Below are 22,438 nucleotides of genomic sequence, written 5' to 3'. Positions count from 1 at the left end.
TATTAGGCCGAGTACAGAAAAAGGGGGGGAAATAGCCAGCAAAGGAAATTAAAGGCAGGAAATAAGAGCAAAAGAAAATTAAATATTCAATATTTAAATATTTAAATTAAATTAAATATGATTTGTTCAAGAAGCCACCGTGAGGCGTTTTGCTCTCAACCCATTCAGCCCTAAACCACGATTTGCAAAGGCGGCTGGCAATCACATGACATACTGACGTAAACAAGCCATGTTACAGCTTAATGTGAAGTTGGGACACTAACATTGTTTGTGCACTTTTATTTTTCTTTCTGTGTCCCTGGGGCCTAGGTGAAATCATTCCCGTAACTTTAGTCAGTTTCTCATTGTTTTACATCAGATGGTCAGAAGATAATGAAAACCACCCAAAGTTGTGTAAACGAAACTGAATGGCCCTATCATTTATTTAAAAAAAAAAACTACTTCCTCCATTAAGTTTGTCCGTGTCATATATCTGATAATGTTCCTTTCCTCAATTAAGACGTCTTTGAAACGAGGACAGCTAGTTCTTGCTTAGAAAAAGGAAATCCGTTTAAAATACAGCTGGAGTGTGAGACTTTTATCATGAACCTTGGCAGCGAAAGGCACGATTGCTTTACATGGGTGTGTGCTGCCAGAATAAACACACTGATGTCATTCTGGAAAAACTGACACATGTTGCAGAACATGAAAGAGGAGAGAATAATACCAGGGTCGATTTTTATAGCATCTTTTGAAAGGACTGGGTTTACACTGAAAGGAAAAGAATCATAGTTATCGGTCCAATTATAATTGGCACTGATTTTTACAGGTTTGTGTAAAACTTTTTTTTATAGTTAACAGACCTATGCTTCTATTTTTTTGTTGTTGTTGTTATTGATCTGTTTTTATCAAATTCATGCTGGGCTTTGGTAATCACCTTGTTCCTTTGCGTTTGTAAAACCTCTGCTTGGTCACCTTCTCTAGGACTTTCCCAAGCATTGAGGTCAAGCTGATTGCTCTGTAGGGCCCACTTTTCCACTTTTAAAAAAGACAGGGACCGTATTAGCTTTTCTCCAACCTTCTGGTGCTTCCCATGTCCACCGGGAGTTCTCAAAGATTAGAGTCAGGGATTCTGAAACCACATCTGCCAGATCCTTTAGTATCCTGAGATGTAATCCATCCAGCCCCATTCAAAACAGCTAGGTGTTCTTTTACCACTTCCCTGCCTATATTGACCTAGATTTTTCTTCTGTCTTCCCCTCTCCTTGGTGCAGCTTCTAACAAAGTGGACCACTTTTTCCTTTTGCGGAAGGACAGATGCAAAAAGGGAATTAAGCACTTCAGCTTGCTCCCTGTTGTCTGTCCCCATCTTGCCATCTCCTCCAAGCAGCTGACCAACCATTTCCCTGATTTCCCTCTAGTTCTGCACATACCCTTTGGTGTTATTCTTGGTATTCGTTGCGAGCTTCAGCTCATTCTGAGCCTTGGCCTTCCTGATCCCCTTAGAGATCCAGGCAATTTCCTGACATTCTGCTTTTGTTACATGCCCCTCTTTCCATTTTTTAAACTTGTCCTTTTTGTTTCTTAGGTTATCAAAAAGGTCATTATGCAGCCACACCAATCTTATCAGCGGTCTCCCCTTTTTCTTTCTCTCTGGTATTGTTTGGGTTTGGGGCCTTAATCCTCTAATTTTTCAGAACTTCCCAATTCTTGTCAATTGCTTCTCCTTTCAAGATCTCCATCTATGGAATCCTTCTATGTTTTCCCTTTGCTTGTTGAAGTCAACTCTCTTGAAATCCAGAACACTGATCGGGCTAACCTCAGTTCTCCCTGCATGCTGTATGATAACTTCTAGGATGACATGGTCATGCTCTCCCAATTGTCCATCAACTTCCACTTTCTCAGCCGTTTTTCCTTGGTAGTGAATGTTAAGTCCAGTGTAACTCATCTCCTGGTTTCCTTCTTGACCTTTTGGATGAAGAACTGGATGGGAGGGAGCTATTGTTATAGAAAGACTGGATTGGTCGAGGTGGAGCAGTGCATTGTGACATAGGAATGTCATGTCATCAGCAGCAGCAGCAAGACAGCATCCAGATCATCTCTTTGGCTGCATTGCTTTGATCCGTGGACATCCAGATCTTTGTGCAGGTGGAGGCGGAGCCTATGAGGCGTGGCTTGGCAGGTGTGTGCGGGCATCAATGGCGGTGGCAACTGTGCTGCTATCCACCTTGGCTGCCCAGCTCTCCCAGTCGGCCACCGCCCGCTCATATGGGATCTTCTGTAAAGGACTGACACGGACCCTCCTCATCTTCTTTGAGTTGGCCTGGAAGTTCCGCATCAACTTCTCCTACCTGTACCTGGTGGCTTCCATGATGTTCAACGTCAGGCTACAGGTAATCTTTGGAGGGGGGAGCTCAACCCAGGGGGTGAACCTGGCTCAGCCCTTCATCTGCTTTAACTTTGTACTCAACTTTGGTCACCCATTGCTCAAGCCATGGCTTGTGCAGTCATGGTTCATGAGCAAACCACAGTTCCTGGGCTCACGTCACATGAGAAGCTGAAACCAAGTCAACTTTATGGACAGTTTGCAGTGACATCCTGCAAACTAATAATGGTTTACTGAAGCAACTCCATTTTCTAGGTTTGTGCTACCCACCCATGTTTACTCAACAGCTGGCAGCTTAGTACCTGAGTTAACTTATTTTCTGCGTTCATACAATATACTGATTCATAAACTTAATAAAAGGGTTAGGTTTACATGCCATGCCAAGACACAAAGAGCAAACTATGGTTAAAACTAACCCAATGCATATATGATGTGCGTGTCCAGTGGCTAAGCGTGGGATATGAGTGAATCATCAGCTAATCATAGCCAACATGCTAAGTAGAAACCTAGTAAATCATGTTGATAGTCTGCAGTGTTCACCTATGGCTAAGTCAATGGTTTGTTAAAATAATGCACCTGTGTAGACTTGTACATGCTGAGTCATCAGGTGGCCCCAGGAGATGGGTTCCTATGACATCCTGGGCTAGAACTGAAGTCTTTACTATTTATTCTCCTCTCCAATCAAGAACCGTTTATTACATACACATTACTAGATTTTGCCTGGCAGCAATTAAAATCCACAAACAAATAATTAAGGGTGCTGGGCATGGGTAAACTTACTGAGAATTCCTCTTTTATTTGTTGTTTTAATCTTTTTCTATTCTTACATCCTTTTTGTGACCTTCAGAACTCCTCCCCACCCCTTTAGTTCACACTCTTAGTATTACTATTAAGAATTTTTAGAGATATCTTAATGCTTTTATGTTATAGCATTGTGTTAGCAGTCCTAGCTTTTGTTTATCTCAGATTCAGTGTTATTATTGAAACAGGTATAATTTTTTTTTTATTGTGTTTGATGGCAGTCTAGGATCATCATCAAGATTTGATTTGAAATCTTTATTATTTATTTACTCACATGTATATTGCCACCAAAGAGTTCCGTGGTCTAATGGCTAAGATGAGGGACTAGGAGTGAGAAAATTTAAGTTCTAGTTTCATCTTAGACATAAAACCCATTGGGTGATCCTAGGCCAATCCTTTTCTCTTGCCCTAGGAAAAAGACAATGGCCAACCACTTCCAAAAAATGCTGCCTAAAAAACTGCAGGAACTTGTCCATGTAGTCACCAAAGTCAAGACTGACTTGAAGGCACTAAATAAATAAATCCACCCAGCTTCGGTGACTAACATCCCATTTTATGCCTTCGAGTCAGTCTTGACTCCTACCAACTGCACGGGCAAGTCCCTGCATTTTTCTTGGCAATACTTTTGGAAATGGCTTGCCCTTGCCTACATCCTGGGGCTGCGAGCACCTTAACACTGGACCCATCTGGCTCTTGTAACCCGCCCTAAAAAATCTAAAACAACAATAATCATCAAAACAGAAATGTCACAACAATATCAAAACAAGGGATGACAAAAACACGTGAGGGTTAAGATCGACCTACAGCCAGACTCTTCTTTTCCAGATTCTCTCATAAAAGGGAGGACTGGATAGTTACACTTCTCAACCTACTTCACAGGAGGGTTGTTTGAGGAGAAAAACAATTAGAGGAGAGAGCATTGCCTTGAACCTCTGGATGGTAGGCAATAAATCAGTTTTAACAAAGAAATAAATTCTGGCTGAGTGCTTATAAATACCTGCCTGCTCACTGTGAACTCCAGATTTTATTCAACTATATTTCTGAGCATCTTACCCTTTGACTGTGCTTCCAGAAATGATGGGAGTTGTAATTCAGCAACATCTGGAGTCTTAGAGATTGCCCACTCCTGCAGTGGATGGACAAAGAGTGTCCGTTGGTAAAATGCAGGTCTTTGGAGTCTTACAGATCTTCTCTTGCATTTCATGTAAGGGTCCTTAACCAGTAATCTTTAATGTTCATTAACAATTGCATGTAACTGCTCATATTTCATTTTGGGTATGGGCCCTGTTGTAATCTGCAGGTAGAACTCATACACTGTCTTAAAATTGACTTTTCTCCTGCTCAGAGTAGAATAACTTCCTCTTCAATATGTTCTTCTCATGATGAAGATTGGTTTGTAACCATCTTGGCTCAGCAGAAACTCAATTTATTAAAAGTAATAATAATAAACATGGTCTAATGTTCCATTTCATTTTTGAAGAAAGTGACACTCTGGAATAATAGAGGGTTATGACATCACCGACTACTTCCTGTGGTCTTATTGGTTGGAATAAGCTATTGTTGCCTAATAAATATTCTGCTATGTCATTTGCTGGAGGATGGCAAGTGATGTGCAACACTTAACTAAAAGGCCAAAGGCTTAAATTTCAGTAATCTAGCTGTGGAAGGAAAGAGAAGATAAAGATCAAGCCATGTAAGTTTTCAGAGTGTCATAACCTAGTTTTATGAACTCCAAACGAGATAGGAGTTGAGTAGTGTGTGGTTGTGATTGACAGAAATGGCACACAAATCTCGGACTGTAAAATAAGGTGGATGCTCATTTAACACCAAGCTATTATTTATTAATTCATTTTTACTTACCCCATTTACCTACTCATTACAGGAGCTGATATGCTCTTCCAGTCCAACAGGACTCTGAATGGTTTACATTCCATTCTTATAGCAAAAAGGTTAAAATACAAAGCTGATATAATAAAATGACACACTATAATGAGAAATAATAACAACAACCAAAATTTCTAAGAAAGAAGCTAAGGCTCTCAAGAACAAAAACTTCCAGACATAACCCTGGATTGGGGATCGAATTTATACTAGATCTCCTCATGTGGGTTTCTTAAAATGGTTTAACAGCTGTAAATAAAACACAAGAGGAGGTATAGTCTATGACTTTGCTGCCACTCCATTACAGTGTGTTTTAAATAAGTTGAATCAGCTGAATGAGTCATAAGTGGAATAAGTCACAATGGCTGGATTTACCCGTCATGCTAAACCAAAATTAAACAATGCCCAGGATGGCTTAGGTCCATTTAAATGTTTTCCTTTATTGAGTTGTAAAGATTAACACCTGCCAAGATTTCAAAGGGGTCACTTAAAACAGTTCTGTGAAAATGGTGGTTCGGGTCTTAACGTAAAGCCACTTAATCTGCGCATTAACAAATAGATGATTATAGCAAAACTGAATGCTTTACTTTCTCCTCCTAAAATGGGGACTTTAGTGATGAACAAAAGTGCAAAAGTAACCACATTGGCCCACCTGAAAAAAGAGAAACCCAATGAAGCAGTCAACAATCAGGAAAAAAGCAAATGAATTTAAACCATGCTTTGCTGAAACAGTTCAAGATGATTAAAAGCATGACTTGGTTTCTTGAAACAAATGTGGATGTACTCATAAATCGTAGTTTAGGGACTTGGCTTCTTTCACCAAATGATAATTTAATATGACCACAGTGTAGATGTTAGTTAATTTAAAAAGAAGTAAGGGCTTCCAATCTTCTCAAGTAGGCAGAATGTGAGCCTAAAGGTGGTTTCTACTTGTGGTGGTAAACTACACTTTGAGATCATGTCATACATCCAGGTTTCTGTACTCTGAATGCATCATTAAAATAATTAATTGGCCAGTTCAGTTTAATCTGTGAAAAGATGGAGAAAGCAGGTAAAATGGATTCATTCTATAATTCTAACAATATGTGTGTTAGAATTAGAAACATAGAATCCTAGGGTTGGAAGGGGTCTTGGAATACTAGAAGATCTCCGAGCTCCCAACCATTATGATTCCATAGGGCAGGAATCCCCAGACCATCCCAGACAAATAGGCTGTCCAATCTTAACTTGAAAATCTCCAGTGATGGAGCACCTACGACTCCAGGAAGCAAAGTGTTCCACTGATTAATAGCTGTAACAGCCAGGAAATTCCTCCTGGATCATCTTCTGTACAGCTTCCACCTGTTGGTTCTTGCCCAACTCTTGTTTACTTGCCTGTGTTTTTCTGTTATCTTGGTTTTGCTGCAGGTACACATTGAGATCCATTAAATCGTGACTTAAGTTGCAAAGGAAGGCGTCCGCCTTATACTGGGGTTCACTACAATGCAGAGCGTTGAGGACAGAGTGACACCACTCTCTTCTCTCAGTATGGCCCAGGAAGAGGATTTGGGACAACAGCTGCAGAAAAGTGCCTTGAATCAGCAAGAGGAGATCCTTCACCTTCCAAATATCCATTCCTTAATGGACAGCTCTCACTCTAACAGTAACCATTTGCAGAAGGAATTCTTCTCCCTTAAGATCCGGAATTGCCCTCTGTTCAAAGCTGTCCCACTCCCTCATATTGGTAAAAAAGTCTTGCCAGACCTGAGCACAGTGGCCAATGGAGCTGACTCACCCAAGGAATCCCTCAGTCTGCATTTTTTACCAGAAAACAATCTTCTGGAGAAGATCTTCAGCCACTTTGATAGCACTGCAGTAACAGGTTGGCTGGAGAGAGCTCATGGTGTCCTTAGTGAGCTGGGCAGGTGGGGTTCCTCCAGAGAGAACTTTGTACACTTTGCACACTTCTGGCTGTCTGAGCTCCAGCATGACCAGAAACAACAGTTGTTGGAACTGGAATTGGGGATTATTGGTGATGAAGTGCATCTTGCATTCCTAGAAGGGCAAGACTGTAAGGACCTTCAGCCTTCAGAATTGAGTTCCATCCTGGTGGCTGCACTGGGTGAATATCCAATGGGGTTCACCAGTAACCAGCACCCTTATGTTTTTCTGGATTACTTGAACCTCATGTCTTCACCCGATACATCCGGATACATGGAAATGCTTTCCAACATACAATATTCAAGCAAAACCCCTCAGATAACTCAGTGGTTGCTCGCTATACGAGAATTTGCCCTTGCGAATCTCTGGCATGCTATAGTCAAGGTAAAAACCCAGGTGGGAAATGTTGGGGCAGGATTGCAAACTGGCTTATGCGTTGTTTTTAACTTGGACCAGATGTTGAGACTGCATACACTGGTGTGGTTTTACAGCACTCTAGAAAACCAATATTAAGTAGCATTAGGGAGTCAGATGGTTGGATTAAAATGGGGCATCGCTTCTAAGTTAGCATCGGCCTATCATCAATGGGGTTGTGTTTGAACTTTTTGTGCCTCTGAATTGTTTGCCGTCTGCTACAGCAGCCACATATTTCTCAGCCAATCCTAGCTTTTTGCATTTTTACCTAAGTGAAGGATATCTACTATGAACTTATATTTTTGAAGCATTTCAGGAGTCCACCAGAAACATAACATACGAAGCATAGCTTTGACTTTGAAGAGTAAGGAGAGGGGTAAAAATGGAAATATGATTTAATTATGGTTACTATTTAGTCTGGTTTTCCCTATGCCAGGTTGGCGTGGGAAGATGGGACAGTTCCTTGGCTCCTCAGTGGCTTTGGGTACACTCTTGGGCAAATACTTTGGCGCATCTTAATGTAGAACAGAGGGAAATGTTGAACTTCCTATAAAGTCACCACTTAGAAAACGGGGTGGTCCAGACTGCCTGGAAAAATGTCTGCTTTCATCTTGGGACTTCTGTAGCAAAGCAAAATACCTTTAGAAAAGGGGCCAAGATAGATGACTCTCCCAACTGTGATTGCATATGCTTTGCTTGTGACAATGATTTCTTTTTAGATGAGTTGACTATCAGCGAGATTTGGAATTAAGATGCACAGTCATGTACTAAGTGCCCTACTTTTAAAATTTAGTTCTATAAGACGTTGGTCAGTACCCAGCTCTCTTCTGAACCACCCATCAAGATTCCTGGTTCTGCTACTAGAAAAGAATCCACTGAAGTCATTAAAGAAAGGTAAGGATGTTGGCATTTGAAGACTCTTTGATAGTATTATTTTTCTATCCTATTTTAAACCAGAACTGGTGCAAATCTTGTACTGCATTACAAATGAATACATTCTTTATTATGGCTGAAGACCGCTGGCCTTGCTTTATGAAGTCAGGCATAATTGCCTTTTTGATGGCATTTTCACAAGAAAAACAATCTTAGTCAAGTGTGGCTGATGTTCGCATGTCAGAGAAAGACTTGTATGATCTTCCTCTGAATAATGTGCCTGTATTCAGTTTCATACGTAGTGCCCCAAATTGCCTACTTAAGATGCTTTAATGCTTAGGAATAATTTACTTCCACCATTTTATTCACGTATACCCCCAGGTGTTGAAAAACTGCTGGATTTTTCTTTTTTCCAAACACAGCAAGTAAATGGTAATAATTGGGAAGATTGCATGTGACAGCAAAATCATGTGAGGCTAGAATAATGCCCTGCGTATGACTGTGAAATCTTTATTTGCCCTACCTGTTTGCTTCAAGAGACACTAGAAGTTTCATTCCCTAAATATTTGGTGGTGCAACAGAACAGGTATAATTTGCTCCCTTCTTTCTAGAAGTTAAATCCCTGCCATGTGCATTCTTTGTTCACATTGGTCGAGTTTGTTCAGGAACATTCTTAAATTGGCTTGAATTTCTTTTGGCAACTGTACCTTGTTGAACCGCATTCCTATGATTCGGCATCTGTACTGCTAAAAATTAAGGGTTTCCATTCAGTCAAACCTGGGCATAGTTCCCATACACAGAAGTGTGTTAAATGTAATTTCCCCACTTCCTCAATGCAAGTACAGATACAGACAGCTTGGGAAGTATTGCAAGAATTAGGAAATTATTTCTTATGCGTTTCCCATCTAATGTTCTCTGCCCAAGTCATTTTGGGTGGGATTACGGGACCCATGTGTTAGACTATAACATGTGTTAGATTTCTTGCACGGTTTCTTCATATTGGTTGAGCCAGGTTTGTTTAACTATTTTTTGTTGAAGAAGTCACAATTGGCTGGATTGGCATAAGTTAAGAGATGAACCACTGTTCACAAACAACAGAGGTTGGGTAGATCTATTGGCTACTCCAACGGATGGTAATTGCTAACTCAGTTACAAGCTTCAGAGCCAAGATGGTTTTAAAATATTCCTAACTAGACATCCTCTGTGGCCAAGTAACTGGGTGGAGGAACAAGCTGGAGTCATCAGCCACAGTTTACAAACTTTCACACATTATGCTAAATAGTGGGTGAAATTCAGACTGTAACCGAAATCATGCCACATAACCACCCAAGATTTTCAAGACCGATAGAAGTTGGAGTTCTATCATGTTGGAGAACATGGCCTTTGAGTTTCAGACAAAGCCAGAGATATCATCTTCAAGCCCTTACCTAATCCAGCATCCTGCTTACGACATTACTTTTCAGGTTAGAGCTTTTGTATATACTACTTAGTGGCTGGGTTTGTAGATCAGGCTAAACTTGAGATTTTTAAACCTTGATATGTTGCATAAGTCATAATGTCTTATGAGTGCAGATGAGTTCACACAGCACACCAAGTCCACCAGGGATCAAACCTGCATGATGTCTTTGGGAGAACCCAATCCTTGTGACAAAGGGCCATTGAGTGACCTTCCTCAAAATATCTGCTCCCTTTTTGAGCCCTCTAAGCCTGGGTCTATCTCCATGCTCTGTGGCACCAAATTCCTGAATCATGTGAGGAAGTGTTTTCTCCATGTATCTACACCGAAGCAGGAGAATGGAGAGAAGTGGGTTGGAAGAAAGACTTTTCATGGGACCTGCTCCAGTGGTTTAAAAAGAGAATGTACCTTGTAGGGGAGAAAATGAGAGAGAGAGATGATAGAGAGATGAGATAGGGAGATAGATGTAGAGAGTCCCTCTGGTGAGAGGAGATAGGTGGTGACAAATTTGACAGACAGACAGACAGACAGACAGACAGACAGACAGACAGACAGACAGATAGATAGATAGATAGATAGATTGATTCTGCTGTGGCATAGACAAATTTGGCTCCCATAACTAATTAATTTTAAAAGTCTTCACTCAACTGCTTGTCTGCAAATAACTACTCAGTCTTTTACTTTTGATGGAGAGTCTCTGTTAGAAAGCAGAGTACATCAGCTTTCACTGTTGTTAAATGTTATTAGGACATAGTTTAATCAAAGAGGCTTCTGGATAACTGTAACTCTTTAAATTAGGGATTAGGTATGTTCAACAAAACACATACGTTTCTTGAAACCAATGATGGAATTGCTTGCTCACGCCACTGGAGGGTGTTAGAGGCCAAGTGTTTGAAGCTCCTTAGTTCTTTTAGTTCTTCCTTGGGGAGTACATTTATCAACATTTAAATGTCACCTGGAAATGTGTGGTTGTTTTATGTTTTCCCCTTTGTCATCTTAGTAGGGTAGCATATTGTATCAATATTGAAAGGCATATATTTGTGGTGGTGATTTAAATGTGAACACGCAATGCTCCTCTTCTCATAGTTCAAGGCAGTTTAGAAGATCAACATGTAAGACAAACGTAAGATAGGATCAACCCAAATTTTAATAACAGGAAAATAGTTACTGTGATTGGGGTTTTTTTCGGTAGACTCTACTGAGAATGTGCTTCACACATTCTACTCCACATTTTCCTGAACCATAGTTAAAGAAGCCACAACTCGCTGGGTTCCCCCAGTGAAGCCTTTAAACATGGTTTATAAACCACAGTGGTTGTGTTCAAACAACACCCTAAGATGGTAACACCCACATCCTGGCTTTGTGTCATTTGTAAATCCAGTCTGTTTTGAGCTACACCAAAGAACAGGAACATAATCCTCTAAACACTTTCAAGTTTAATAAGCTACAGGAGACTTCAGGTTAATTTAATTCATTATCTTTGCATATGAGTAATGATTCATTGGTTTAAAGCACTCTCCCTGTCTTGTTCTTGTTAAATTTTAAGTTTCTTGAGTCTGATTTAGTCTAAGGCAGTGTTTCTCAACCTTGGCAGCTTGAAGATTAGCTGCCAAGTTTCAAAAACACTGGTCTAAGGAGTCCAAGATGAATAGAGAAGCACCTTTGGTATCAACATGTCTTTACATCTGGCAAAGGACAATGGACATTGCCCTTTTCAACATTACTTAAGTCACTATTTTAACCTTAGTTTGTTGAACAAGGCATAGTGGCCTGGTTGACACTTAATGCTGAATCATAAGCCATCATTTACTGTTCATAAAACTGAGTAGAAGCTCTCTAGCAAGAATTTGGGCCTCAATCTCTTCATGTTGTAAGTTATTATTTTTGATGCATTTTGTAGTTGTGAGATTTAAAAAAAAAACCTTTCCTCTCTATTCCTGGCATCTTTAGGTGAGGACAAGTTATAAATATCCAACCTCTTTGATCCTGCCTACTAATTGTAGGAGAAAATCCTCGATTTGTGTAGAGATGAAAATGATCAAAGTGGCCTGTCTTTGATGCTGGTCTTTTCCAAATGGTATCAACCATTAATATTTTTGCTTTTCTCCTTCTAAGAGCTCTGCAGGCTGTTCAGTGGGGATATGTAGATGTCTTGGATTATCTTGTTAGAAGCCAGAAGCTGGACCTTAGCATCGTGGATGAAAAGAACCGAAATCTTTTATTTTTGGCCACTATCCATGACCAGTCTAAGATTTTGGACTATTTTCTTGAAATGGTCAGTTGTATAAAAGATTTTGTTAACCTTTATTATTGTAGATTTCCAAAGATACTGCAAAGTTTGGCTCAGCTTTTCCCGAACTGGTTAGGGGTGAGGGAGTCGTAACCCTGTAGATTTGAAGAACGTCATATTGGAAAAGAGGCAGATAGGATATTTACAGATTTAAAAAAAACAGCTAGGGATAATGCTTCCTCATTCAATAATGTGTCAAAAAGTTGGCCGCCATTTATTCAGTCTTTTCAGGTCAGATCTTTTCAGTGTCAAATCTTTACTTCTGGGGCAAATGAAGAAGATGTTAGAGTAAGCCCCAGGCAACATGCCCCTGGTTGCATCTGAATTCTCAACACTCCTTCAAAATTATTTTTTTTAAAAACAAGGGGTGAAACCTTGTAAGTATGCCAGATCTAGTGATTAGGCAGTAGGCTGTGTGGAATGCGAGGAGAAGGACACTTTTCTCAAGAAGATGTCTCACCATCTTGGTATTAATGTGGTAAGAAGGATGCCACGACAGAAATTCTCCCGTGCCTGGGCTTTGGGATAAGTTTTGGTTCTCCACTTTTCAACTCCAGGACAAGCAACACCTGCAAACATACAGTAGTTTCCTGCCAGATTAGATCCAAGACAACTTTCTTCCCACAACTGTTGAGCAAGAAGCCCTCGCAGCTTAGACATTTAGGACAATTTCCTTGTCTTTGCCTCCAAGTAACTGATGTTGTGAATGGCGTACAGTCTTAATTCAGGGAGATCTTGGGAGGTAGCAGCAGAGAGAGTGTTTGCACATGCCCATTATATCAGGGAAGATACATTTAGGACAAGAAAATGTTGGCTGTCCTATAAGTGCACAGCCATTGCCATGTAATGCAGGAATCACATTTTTCAAGCCAAAGGATGGGTAGGACCCACAGAAAAAGTAAAAAGCCATTGAATTCAATGTAAACCATTTGAAATCCGTTGAAACTAGCTACTGTGTTTGTTCTCCCTCTTTGGGATACCTTCCCATTTAGAGTTATTTAGAGATTTTTTCAAGGGATGTTGGAGGTGAACCTGCCAGTTTCAAGGAATGCTGTTTCCTGCTGATGCTCTCAATGTGTTGCTTTGCAGGCCCTTCCTGTCCCTGATGTAAACCAAGCAGCTGAAAATGGCAATACACCCCTTCACGCTGCGGTCAACACTGGCAAAATGCATCTTATTTCTCTGCTTTTACACTACCCCGGGATTAACGTGAACGTCCAAAATCCCCAGTGTGATGGAGCAACTCCGCTGCACCTTGCAATTGTTTATGGTAAACTCTGGCCATTGAGTTATATGCTCCTTAGGCTAGTCCTCCTACATTTATATTTGATGCCTGGATAATGCACATTTTTCATTGGGCTTCTCCCCCCCCCCCCGGATCCTTCATAAAAGGATGCTATTACACACAATGATGGCAATAGTTCTCCCTTATTGGTAGCCTCTGTGGAAGCTGGTTTTCAGGGCAGGCATAAAGGGAGGCTTATAAGTACACTAAATTGATCATGAACAACATTGTGGAAGAACAGAGAGGTGAGCCCACCGAGATCTGTGATTGTAGCAAAGCAACTCGGTGATGTTTTTCAAGTGAGGTGGGAAGACAATTCGCATTGGAATAGTAATCTTGGCAATTGGGGGCTTCCGTAGTTCTTCCAATGCCTTTGTCCTAGTGAGAAATGTCCAACTTTTTCTTGATGGGTAGCATGTGCATAGGACAGATTTACATCAATACAAAAAAAGTGCTATATTAAAGGGACAACTATATGGAGAATTTTGCTTAAGAAGTCTCATGCTTGTCTACAGAAAAGCAAGATTTGTGAGTGTGAGGGCTGCACTGGGCTTGGAGGGGGGCATGTTGAGAGCCTTGACCCCAAATGGGCCAGACCAAGATTCAAATGTCCCAATTTTGGGGTGGGTGGGTATTTTTCTATGCTTCTGTCATTTTTGCCCCTTAAAATCACCCCCTCTGGATGCAAAAAAACTAAGCAAAGTTCTGGCTCATGTCTTTGGAAGGGGCCTCTTTTGTGGGGGGGATGTCACGGAAATGATATTTTTTTCTACCCATGCTGCTGTATATCAATTTCTGATTTAGCATGGAGAGTTCCTCTCTGTTCCCCACTCTGCCTTCCCTTCTCATTGAGCTGGAGAACAGGGAGACATGAAATATGATGATTGATTATGTGCCATCAAGTTGGTGTAGACTCTTAGCGACCACATAGATATTCTCTTTTTTTTATAATAGTTTTATTAAAATTTACATATTCAAAGATAGTACGAACTAAGAAAATATAAAAAGTAAAGAAAACAAGAAATACAAAGGAACAAAAAAGAAAAGACATAAAAAAGAAGATATATAAAAGATGACCCCCCCTCTCCCCTCCAGACAAGTATTTTTATTTATTTTATAAATTTATTCACCTCCCCCACAGGGGGACTCTGGGCGGCTTACAATAAAACAGGATTAAAATTCAAAACCATTCCAATACAAAATACAATAAAAATACAAATATAATATAAGTATAAACAGTTTCAGTAAGTTAATACCTTCTCTGGTCAGGAAAAAAAATACCTTCCCATATCACATCCCTTCTTGATAATCAAAATATAAGAAATCACCCTTTAATCCTAATTAGCAAAGATCTATTAAAGGCTACCAGAGTTAGTGCACAAACTTTAACCTTAATTTTAAAAAATCATTTTATAATCCAACTTACCCTTTTCTCCAAAAAATAAAACAGAAGAAAACTCTCTTCATTTATAGACAAATCCTTAAAGCCTTGTCATGCAGTCCATATCTAGAAAGAAAAGCCATTAATAACTACCAGATAGCACAACATATAAAATTTAACCCTGATCAAATAGATTCACCTAATAGAGTTTCTGTTTACTTTTAAAAAGCTTAATTTTTAACCCTGTCGAATAATGTCCCCCACGTTAATTTCTTATCATGTCTTTGTTTCCATTCAGGAAGAAAAGGATAGATAGGTTTTCTCCATGACGTTCTCTCCCTAACCTAGTCTTCTAACCAAGCACTCACTGCTGCTGTAACTGAGTTAAATAAACCCCAGATTCTTGCCTTCGCTGCCATGCAGAACGGTTCTTCATGCTGTATATTTTACCCACCCGTAGTTCCCACATCAAAGTCTCTCTGCCCTGATCTTCAAGTCCTACCATTGAACTGATAATTTCCTAAGTGAGCAATGAAAGTCACCAGGAACTGTTGCTAGCTACATGAATATTTCTAAATGTGTGCTGAAAGATACTTCATAATTCCAATGTGCCCCACTGACAGGTTTTTAAGTCTGAATGGTACGTGTGACATACTGCCTTTGGTAGATTCTAATCAGTTACTAAACTAGTTAGGAAGTTGTTCTGAAATTTTGCTGTGCCTGAGTCACTAATGCAGTGTTTCTCAACCTTGGCAACTTTAAGATGTGTGGACTTCAACTCCCAGAATTCATAGCTGGCTGGGGAATTCTGGGAGTTGAAGTCCACACATCTGAAAGTCGTCAAGGTTGAGAAACACCGCACTAATGAGATGCCCTCCCATGGTATGGAAGATCCAAACAAAAGGCTGGCGTTAAAAATGGTTGTGTTGAAACATAGCAAACCATGATGATTTGAAAGCAGGTGGAATCTGGAATCCTTGGCAAAGGGCCTTTGCCTCTTCTCTGTAAAATAGGGAATAAATACATTTCTTCAGGCCTTTGTGCTCCTCTGCAGGCTGGCTTTCGAGGTTCTTAATCTGTAGCAACTTGGGTGGAAGTGTGCTTCTGTTATTCCAATGCGTGTCTCATAGGGTAACTAAGCTACCATTTTGAATCTAGCTCTACCTCCACTACCATCTTTGGATCCTTCCCTTGGGGAGATAGCAGGATCACAGAAGAATATTAGTAAAAAAAGAGTCAGCATAGGGTAGCAGTGAAGGTGTCGGACTAGGAGTAGGAGACCCAGATTCTAGTCCCCTCTTGGCCCCAGAAGCTCCCTGGAGGATTTTGGACCAGTTTTCCTCTGTGAACCCAGAAGCCAACGTGGTGTCATGATGAAGATGCTGGACTAGGAGTGGGGAGGCTGATCTTCAAGTCCCCTATGGAAGCTCCCTGGGGGCCTTTGGGCCAGTCCTCAGCCTAAGAGTTAGTGTGGTGGTATGGTTAAGATGCTGGACTAGGAGTGGGGACATCCAGGTTCTAGTCCCCCCTTGATTACTGAAGCACCCTGGATGACATTGGATTAGTCCCTCTCCTTCAGCCCAACCTGCCACACAGGGTGGTTGTTTGAGGGGGAAATAATTCCAGTGTGAAAAGGGGGATATAAATCTAATAAAATTAAGTAATTAAAACAGAAGGAAAACTAGATCTCATGGCAGTCTTGGCATAAATGGAGGGAGAAAGGGCAAGAGAGTCACTTCATAAGATTGCTTTTTTTTTTAATGACTTCAGGGCATCTGGGCATTTGCTATTTACTGCTGAACGCTGCGGCTGATGTAAATAGTGCCATGGGGGGCGTGATGCCTTTGCAGCTTGCCGAAATGTTTGGGAATGAAACGATCACCAGCCTGATCAAAATGCACGTAAAGAAAACTCAGCTTGAAAACACCATCTTTGCCCGATCGACCTCTGAAGGAAATTCTATAGAGTTTTAAAAATGCATCTTTTCTAGGTTTTGTTTTTCTTTTGTATTAAAGCTTTTTTTCAAACTTGGGATATGTTCTTCACTCCACCTGTTGTGTTTGTCTGTTTACTTACTTATTTACTTGTTTTCTATCCCGCCTTTATTATTTTTATAAATAACTCAAGGCGGCAGACATACCTAATACTCGTTCCTCCTCCTCTTTTCCCCACAACAACAACTCTGTGAGGTGGGTTGGGCTGAGAGTGACTGGCCCAAGGTCACCCAGCCGGCTTTCATGCCCAAGGCGGGACTAGAACTCTCAGTCTCCTTGTTTCCAGCCCGTTGCCTTAACCACTAGACCAAACTGGCGTTGTTGTTATTTCCCATAGTAGCTCCTTGCAGTCTATATTCCACTTTATTTCTACCCTCCTTGAGGTTCCACCTGGATTTTCTTGTCATGCTGGTTTCATGATTCAACTTGGAGGCAACGGAAGAAAAGTTGGGAGAAGATTAGTCTGTTTTGGGGTGCCGACCAATGAAGCAGGGCAAAAGGTGATCTTCTCCCAGACCTTAGGTTGGACTGTGGACCTTCTTGTCCAGTACAATTTAGAAGGAGAAATGGATGTTGATATTTCCTTGTCCTCTCTTGGAAGAGATAAATGAGGGTTCTTCCCTTCTGCTTTCCAATTTGTACCTTGATGGGGACACAAACACGGTCTTCTCAGTGGTGCCCTGTAGAACTGCTTCCTATGGTCCATTGAGAATCAGTTGGTTAATTAGGTTAGTATAATGAGTTACTTAAAAAAGTGTTTCCAGGAACTGTTAGGGACACTGCCTAAGCCAGTGTTTCTCAACCTCAGCAACTTTAAGATGTATGGACTTCAACTTCCAGAATTCCCCAGCCAGCTATGCTGGCTGGGGAATTTTGGGAGTTGAAGTCCATACATCTTAAAGTTATTGAGATTGAGAAACACTGGCCTAAGCAGTTTTTAGAAGAATCTAAGAACTTGAGCAGCATGTAGGTGGCTTACCAAGGCCACGAAACCATGGTTAGAAAACAGACTGTGAATATTGACTAAAGATCCCCCATGTCTTAACCTCAGCAGACAGCTGATTCACTGCTAGAACACAATGCACAATGTCAAAGTTTGAACCTTTTTGCAGTCGGGAAGATCAGAAGTGAAGGCAGACGCCTTTAGCTCCATTGTTTTTAATGTGCAAAACAGTGAGCAGTCCTAATTTTTTTTAAAAAATAATATTTTGAATAATTGTTTGGAAAAATTGCCTTGTTCCTTTTAGCAGTGGTATGCCTCCTGTTTTAAAGTAAATGTCCTAAACTTATTCCTGCTTTGGTTTGGAAACTAAACCTCCCCAGATGTAACTCACGAATGTCACCTTTGTTTGGAATCTTTATTTTTTCATACATAGGCTGAGGCTATGACTGCTTCCAATCCTTGTAAATTTATTTCTTTATTCAATTTATTCAGTTCCATTTAAAGAAGAAAGTAAGACCGGCTTGCCAACCTTTTCAGGGCCAAGGTTTGGAAATTTGCAGATGCCAAGTGAATCTGGAGGATGGCTAAAACTGAACGCCAAAAAACCCTTCCTAGCAGGGGCATCGAAAGGAGGGTCAAAAAAGTCAAGATGGTATCCACAACCATACAGATGCACCCTGCCCCTTTTTAACATGCAACACACTTTAAAAGGGGCGGGGTTTGATCACATGGTTGCAGGCATCATCTTGAGCTTTTCGACCCCTGCCCCCATGGACACCCCTGTCCCTAACAGAGCAATTCCATAGGGGAATTCATCACCCCAAATGTTGGTGATTTCCGTTCACTAGATGTGTTCAAGCAGAAACTGGACAAATGTTGAGATTTTTTAATTTGAATTCCTGCACCAAGTTGGTCTTGATGGGCTCAAATGTAGCTCCTATCATTCTTTTAAATATTGCTGTTGCTTTCTTGCACTGATAACTTGTATTTTTCCTGTTCTGGCCAAAAAAAGGAACATCAAAGCATAAAATCTACCCCTTAACAAAAAAGTGGGATTGAACAGGACTTCCTGGGGAAAATTCCTAATTTTAGGGTGTGTGTATGTGTGTTTAAATCCCTTTCTATCTTTAATTCTTCTGTCTTCTGATGTGCCAGAAAGGTTGGGCAAACTTTCTCTTCCAGAACAAAATGTAAAAATGGGAAAGGAAAAGTCCCACTTCCCTTTTTTTATTTTAAAGCACCCATTTGGGATAAAATAACCAAACCCTGCTTTGGTGTTATATCTTTCTAAGCTTATGCTGTGTGGTACAATTAATCAGCATTGAAGAGAATGCAGCATTCTGTCTTCATGGACATTTTTTTCACAACATTTGAGATATTTATCCGAAATTAAATCCTGGGATCAAATCACAACATGATGCCATTCAATCAACATGTACATTATTAAACTGTAATTTTGCTTTGGGAACCCCACCTTTAAAATTGGCATTCCCTTCCTTCTTCCGTTGCACAACGGAGTGTCATTTCAACTGGCATTATTACTGTTGACAGACATCTGGTTGATGCATGAAAGTTGGCTCATTGTATTATGAACCTGACTTTTGATTATTCTTAATGAGAATCTTTCTACCATATTCACTAACTTGATGGGCAATGTGGGACGGAGGACTTTTAATGATTGGAATTGCTACTCGCTCTGTACAGATGCAGCAACTATGAACATCTGCAAGGAGGCAAAATTGAAGTTGTGGAGCATGTCAAAACCAAGCAGAATTAGTCCTAGGTTTAGACGGCCTCCAAGCAACTGGATGGGCAGGTGGGTTGGTAGACACCATCTTGCTGCTCTGAAGTATCTGAAGCAGGGAATGGTTTGCTCTGGTTCCGCTATTTAAGGATGAATTCTCCCATCATTGGGAGGCTCAGAAATTTCTTGACTGTCTATATCAGGGTTTTTCCACCAGGGTTCCGTGGCACCCTCGGGTTCCGCAAGAGGTCACTAGGGGTTCCCTGGAAGATCACCATTTATTTAAAAAGTTATTTCAAATTTGGGCAACTTCACAAGAAAGAGGTAAGTTTCATTCTTATTTTTAGTTTAAGAACACTGTTAGTACATACATACAGATCTACGCGTGAAACGAATATAATAATTTTGTAACTTCTGCCCTCTATTTGAGCCTGAATGTGCAGTGGTTCCCCGAGGCCTGAAAAATATTTCAAGGGTTCCTCCAGGGTCAAAAAGTTGAGAATGGCTGGTCTATGCTCACTGCCTCTCTGTGTCAGCCTTACCAGGTGGACCAGGCAGGAAACACGATCAGATGAGCTAATTCTACTTTGTTGTAAGGCTACATTAACAGAATCTTGCAAATCTCGAAGTGCAATTCTCCCCACATCTCCTTTACAGCCCAAGAAACTGGGGAGGGTCCCTTCTGAGCCTCTTACCCCACCCACTATCCAGCTGCAGGCTATGCTACCTCTTATCTGACCATTCCCTAGGCAGCATCTCTGGGCCCAGCCTCCCAAGATCATTTCCACATACCATTATGCTCTGACACACTGAGTGGGCAAGAACCAGTATGGTTAAGATACTGGACTTGAGAGACCAAGGTTCAGGTGCCCATTTGAACCAAAGCTCCCTAGATGACTTTGGGCCAATTATTTAGTTCAACCCATCTCACAGGGGTTGCAATTAGGGGGATAAATTGAGGAAAGAGGTGCATAGGTATGTGCCATGTTGAGCCCACCAAGAAACTCCATGTTGTAATAAATATAAAAATCCAAACTGTCACCCAGGTGCACCTAGCTTTCAGTAGAATTTGTTTTACAGCTCACCTGTTGAGAGGTACTTGGGGGCCCTCAGACAGCATGGCCCCAGCTCTGCACGTGTCGGTGCTGTGCCTAGTGGTGCAAAATCACAGGATCAGCTCGTGTTCAAAGTGCAACCAGAATTCACGTGCTGATGTTCATTAGGCATGTGATAAACATTCTGACTGCTTCATTAGCCAGAACCCAAATCAGATTGCAAATGAACTCGACCAGGAATTGAAGCAAGAGATTTTAATGGCATTGGGGCTTTGCAGGCAATCAGATCTGGGTGGAAAAAAGAAAAGAGGGCTGAACAAAAGCATAGAAAATCTCCAATTCTCACCGTTAAATCCCACCTCTAATGTTTGAGGATACCTTGAATGCTTTGAACTTGAGTTCCTGTTTATGAAAGTGAAATGCAACTAAAGCATCAAATACTAGGCCTAGGAATTAATCAGTGGTTGAGAACAGCTGAAACCATGTTTGGAAGCAGATGTGAACAAAGCCGCACCTAATTCTGTTGTGAGATGGGCAGCCATATAAATGGTTAGATGCTGACTGCAGTCAGGAAATCAGAAGACGCTTAATCCTTGGAAGAAGAGCAATGACAAATCTCGATAAAATAGTTAAGAGCAGAGACATCACACTGACAACAAAGGCCCGCATAGTTAAAGCAATGGTGTTCCCTGTAGTAACATATGGCTGCGAGAGCTGGACCATAAGGAAGGCTGAGCGAAGGAAGATCGATGCTTTTGAACTGTGGTGTTGGAGGAAAATTCTGAGAGTGCCCTGGACTGCAAGAAGATCCAACCAGTCCATCCTCCAGGAAATAAAGCCAGACTGCTCACTTGAGGGAATGATATTAAAGGCAAAACTGAAATACTTTGGCCACATAATGAGAAGACAGGACACCCTGGAGAAGATGCTGATGCTAGGGAGAGTGGAAGGCAAAAGGAAGAGGGGCCGACCAAGGGCAAGATGGATGGATGATATTCTAGAGGTGACGGACTCGTCCCTGGGGGAGCTGGGGGTGTTGACGACCGACAGGAAGCTCTGGTGTGGGCTGGTCCATGAAGTCACGAAGAGTCGGAAGCGACTAAACGAATAAACAACAACAATGTTAATCTATATCATGGCTTTCAAGCTCGTGTAAATTTAATACTGGAATTCTGGGTGCAGTGCAAGAATGTGAAAAGGAATCTTCGCTTCCCAAGACATGTTAAACCTTCATGTTTCATTTTGGTTTGCTGTAAAAATGAAGGTAGCCATCTTTGATGAGAGCGCCAGGCGGTTAGTTGCCCTATAGTTTAGTTTGCTGAAGGACCAGACAACCTGGTTATCTGAAAAAGCCATGGTTAATTTGGCCATAGGTATGTATGTATGTGGTGGGAACACAGGTGATGTGGTGGTTTGGGCTTAGACTGTTGTGCACGTCCTCTCAATGGTGGGTTAGCCGATTAATCATGGTTGAACAAATCATGACTTAGGGTGATATACAAATGTATCCTGGGTATGGTGATGTTGATGTTGATGATGATGATCCACCCTTTGGAACATCATCCCCCTGGAGATCTGACCAGCCTTGACTCTGATGGTTTCTGTAAGGCCTTGAAGATGTGGTTTTGCCATGGGGCGGGCGGTCCTGGGCCAGTGGTAAAGCCTGTGCAGTTGCTGCGTTGATTGTTGTTGATGGGTCTTGGAATACCTCAACTATGGATTGTGTCATATGCTTTTTAATATTGTTTTACATTGCTTTTTAAACCTTTGTTTTTGTCTTTTTTTAAATAATGGCTGTTTAGACATTGTGAGCCATATATTTGAGATGGGTAGCTATATAAAATGAAATAATAAATAATACAGTATATAGAAAGGCAAAATCATTTACCTGCGGTCTATTTCCCAAATGTATTAACATTTATTTGCCGACAGTTTCTTCCCATAAAAGTTATCATAAGAACAATAGTGATATAAGGATTATGGCTGATGAGGGTGACGGTGATGATGATGGAATAGCAGTCATAATAAATTATTTA

The 22,438-nt window shown here is 40.9% G+C and overlaps 1 protein-coding gene across 3 annotated transcripts; it reads left to right on the top strand.

The window, feature by feature from the left end:
- The first annotated feature begins 581 nt into the window (after positions 1-581).
- LOC134505270 (uncharacterized) lies at positions 582-16,698 on the top strand. 3 transcript variants are annotated; one of them, XR_010068714.1, is made up of 6 exons: positions 582-2,372; positions 6,455-7,351; positions 8,175-8,275; positions 11,826-11,985; positions 13,090-13,270; positions 16,437-16,698. XR_010068714.1 is itself a non-coding variant. In XM_063314913.1 (5 exons), the coding sequence occupies exons 1-5, from the start codon at positions 6,530-6,532 to the stop codon at positions 16,637-16,639; spliced, it is 1,467 nt and encodes a 488-aa protein (XP_063170983.1). In that variant the 5' UTR covers positions 6,491-6,529; the 3' UTR covers positions 16,640-16,698. The 3 variants fall into 3 exon arrangements, 2 of the variants coding, with proteins under 2 accessions (XP_063170984.1, XP_063170983.1); XM_063314913.1 differs by lacking the exon at positions 582-2,372 and having other exon boundaries at positions 6,491-7,351; XM_063314914.1 differs by lacking the exons at positions 582-2,372; positions 11,826-11,985; positions 13,090-13,270; positions 16,437-16,698 and adding an exon at positions 11,661-11,801 and having other exon boundaries at positions 6,480-7,351.
- Positions 16,699-22,438: the final 5,740 nt, after the last annotated feature.

This window comes from Candoia aspera, chromosome 14 (genome assembly GCF_035149785.1).
Source record: "Candoia aspera isolate rCanAsp1 chromosome 14, rCanAsp1.hap2, whole genome shotgun sequence".
Taxonomy (NCBI): Eukaryota; Metazoa; Chordata; class Lepidosauria; order Squamata; family Boidae; genus Candoia; species Candoia aspera.
The sequence above is the reverse complement of the archived record's forward strand: the minus strand, read 5'-3'. Positions and strand labels throughout refer to the sequence as shown.

What these genes read in the sequence shown, in the direction of transcription:
- LOC134505270 (XM_063314913.1), top strand. Translation starts at nt 6,530, where the DNA reads ATGCAGAGCGTTGAGGACAGAGTGACACCACTCTCTTCTCTCAGTATG. An exon ending in ACTGAAGTCATTAAAGAAAG is followed by an intron (nt 8,276 to 11,825) that starts GTAAGGATGTTG and finishes TCTCCTTCTAAG; the next exon opens with AGCTCTGCAGGCTGTTCAGT. An exon ending in TGGACTATTTTCTTGAAATG is followed by an intron (nt 11,986 to 13,089) that starts GTCAGTTGTATA and finishes GTTGCTTTGCAG; the next exon opens with GCCCTTCCTGTCCCTGATGT.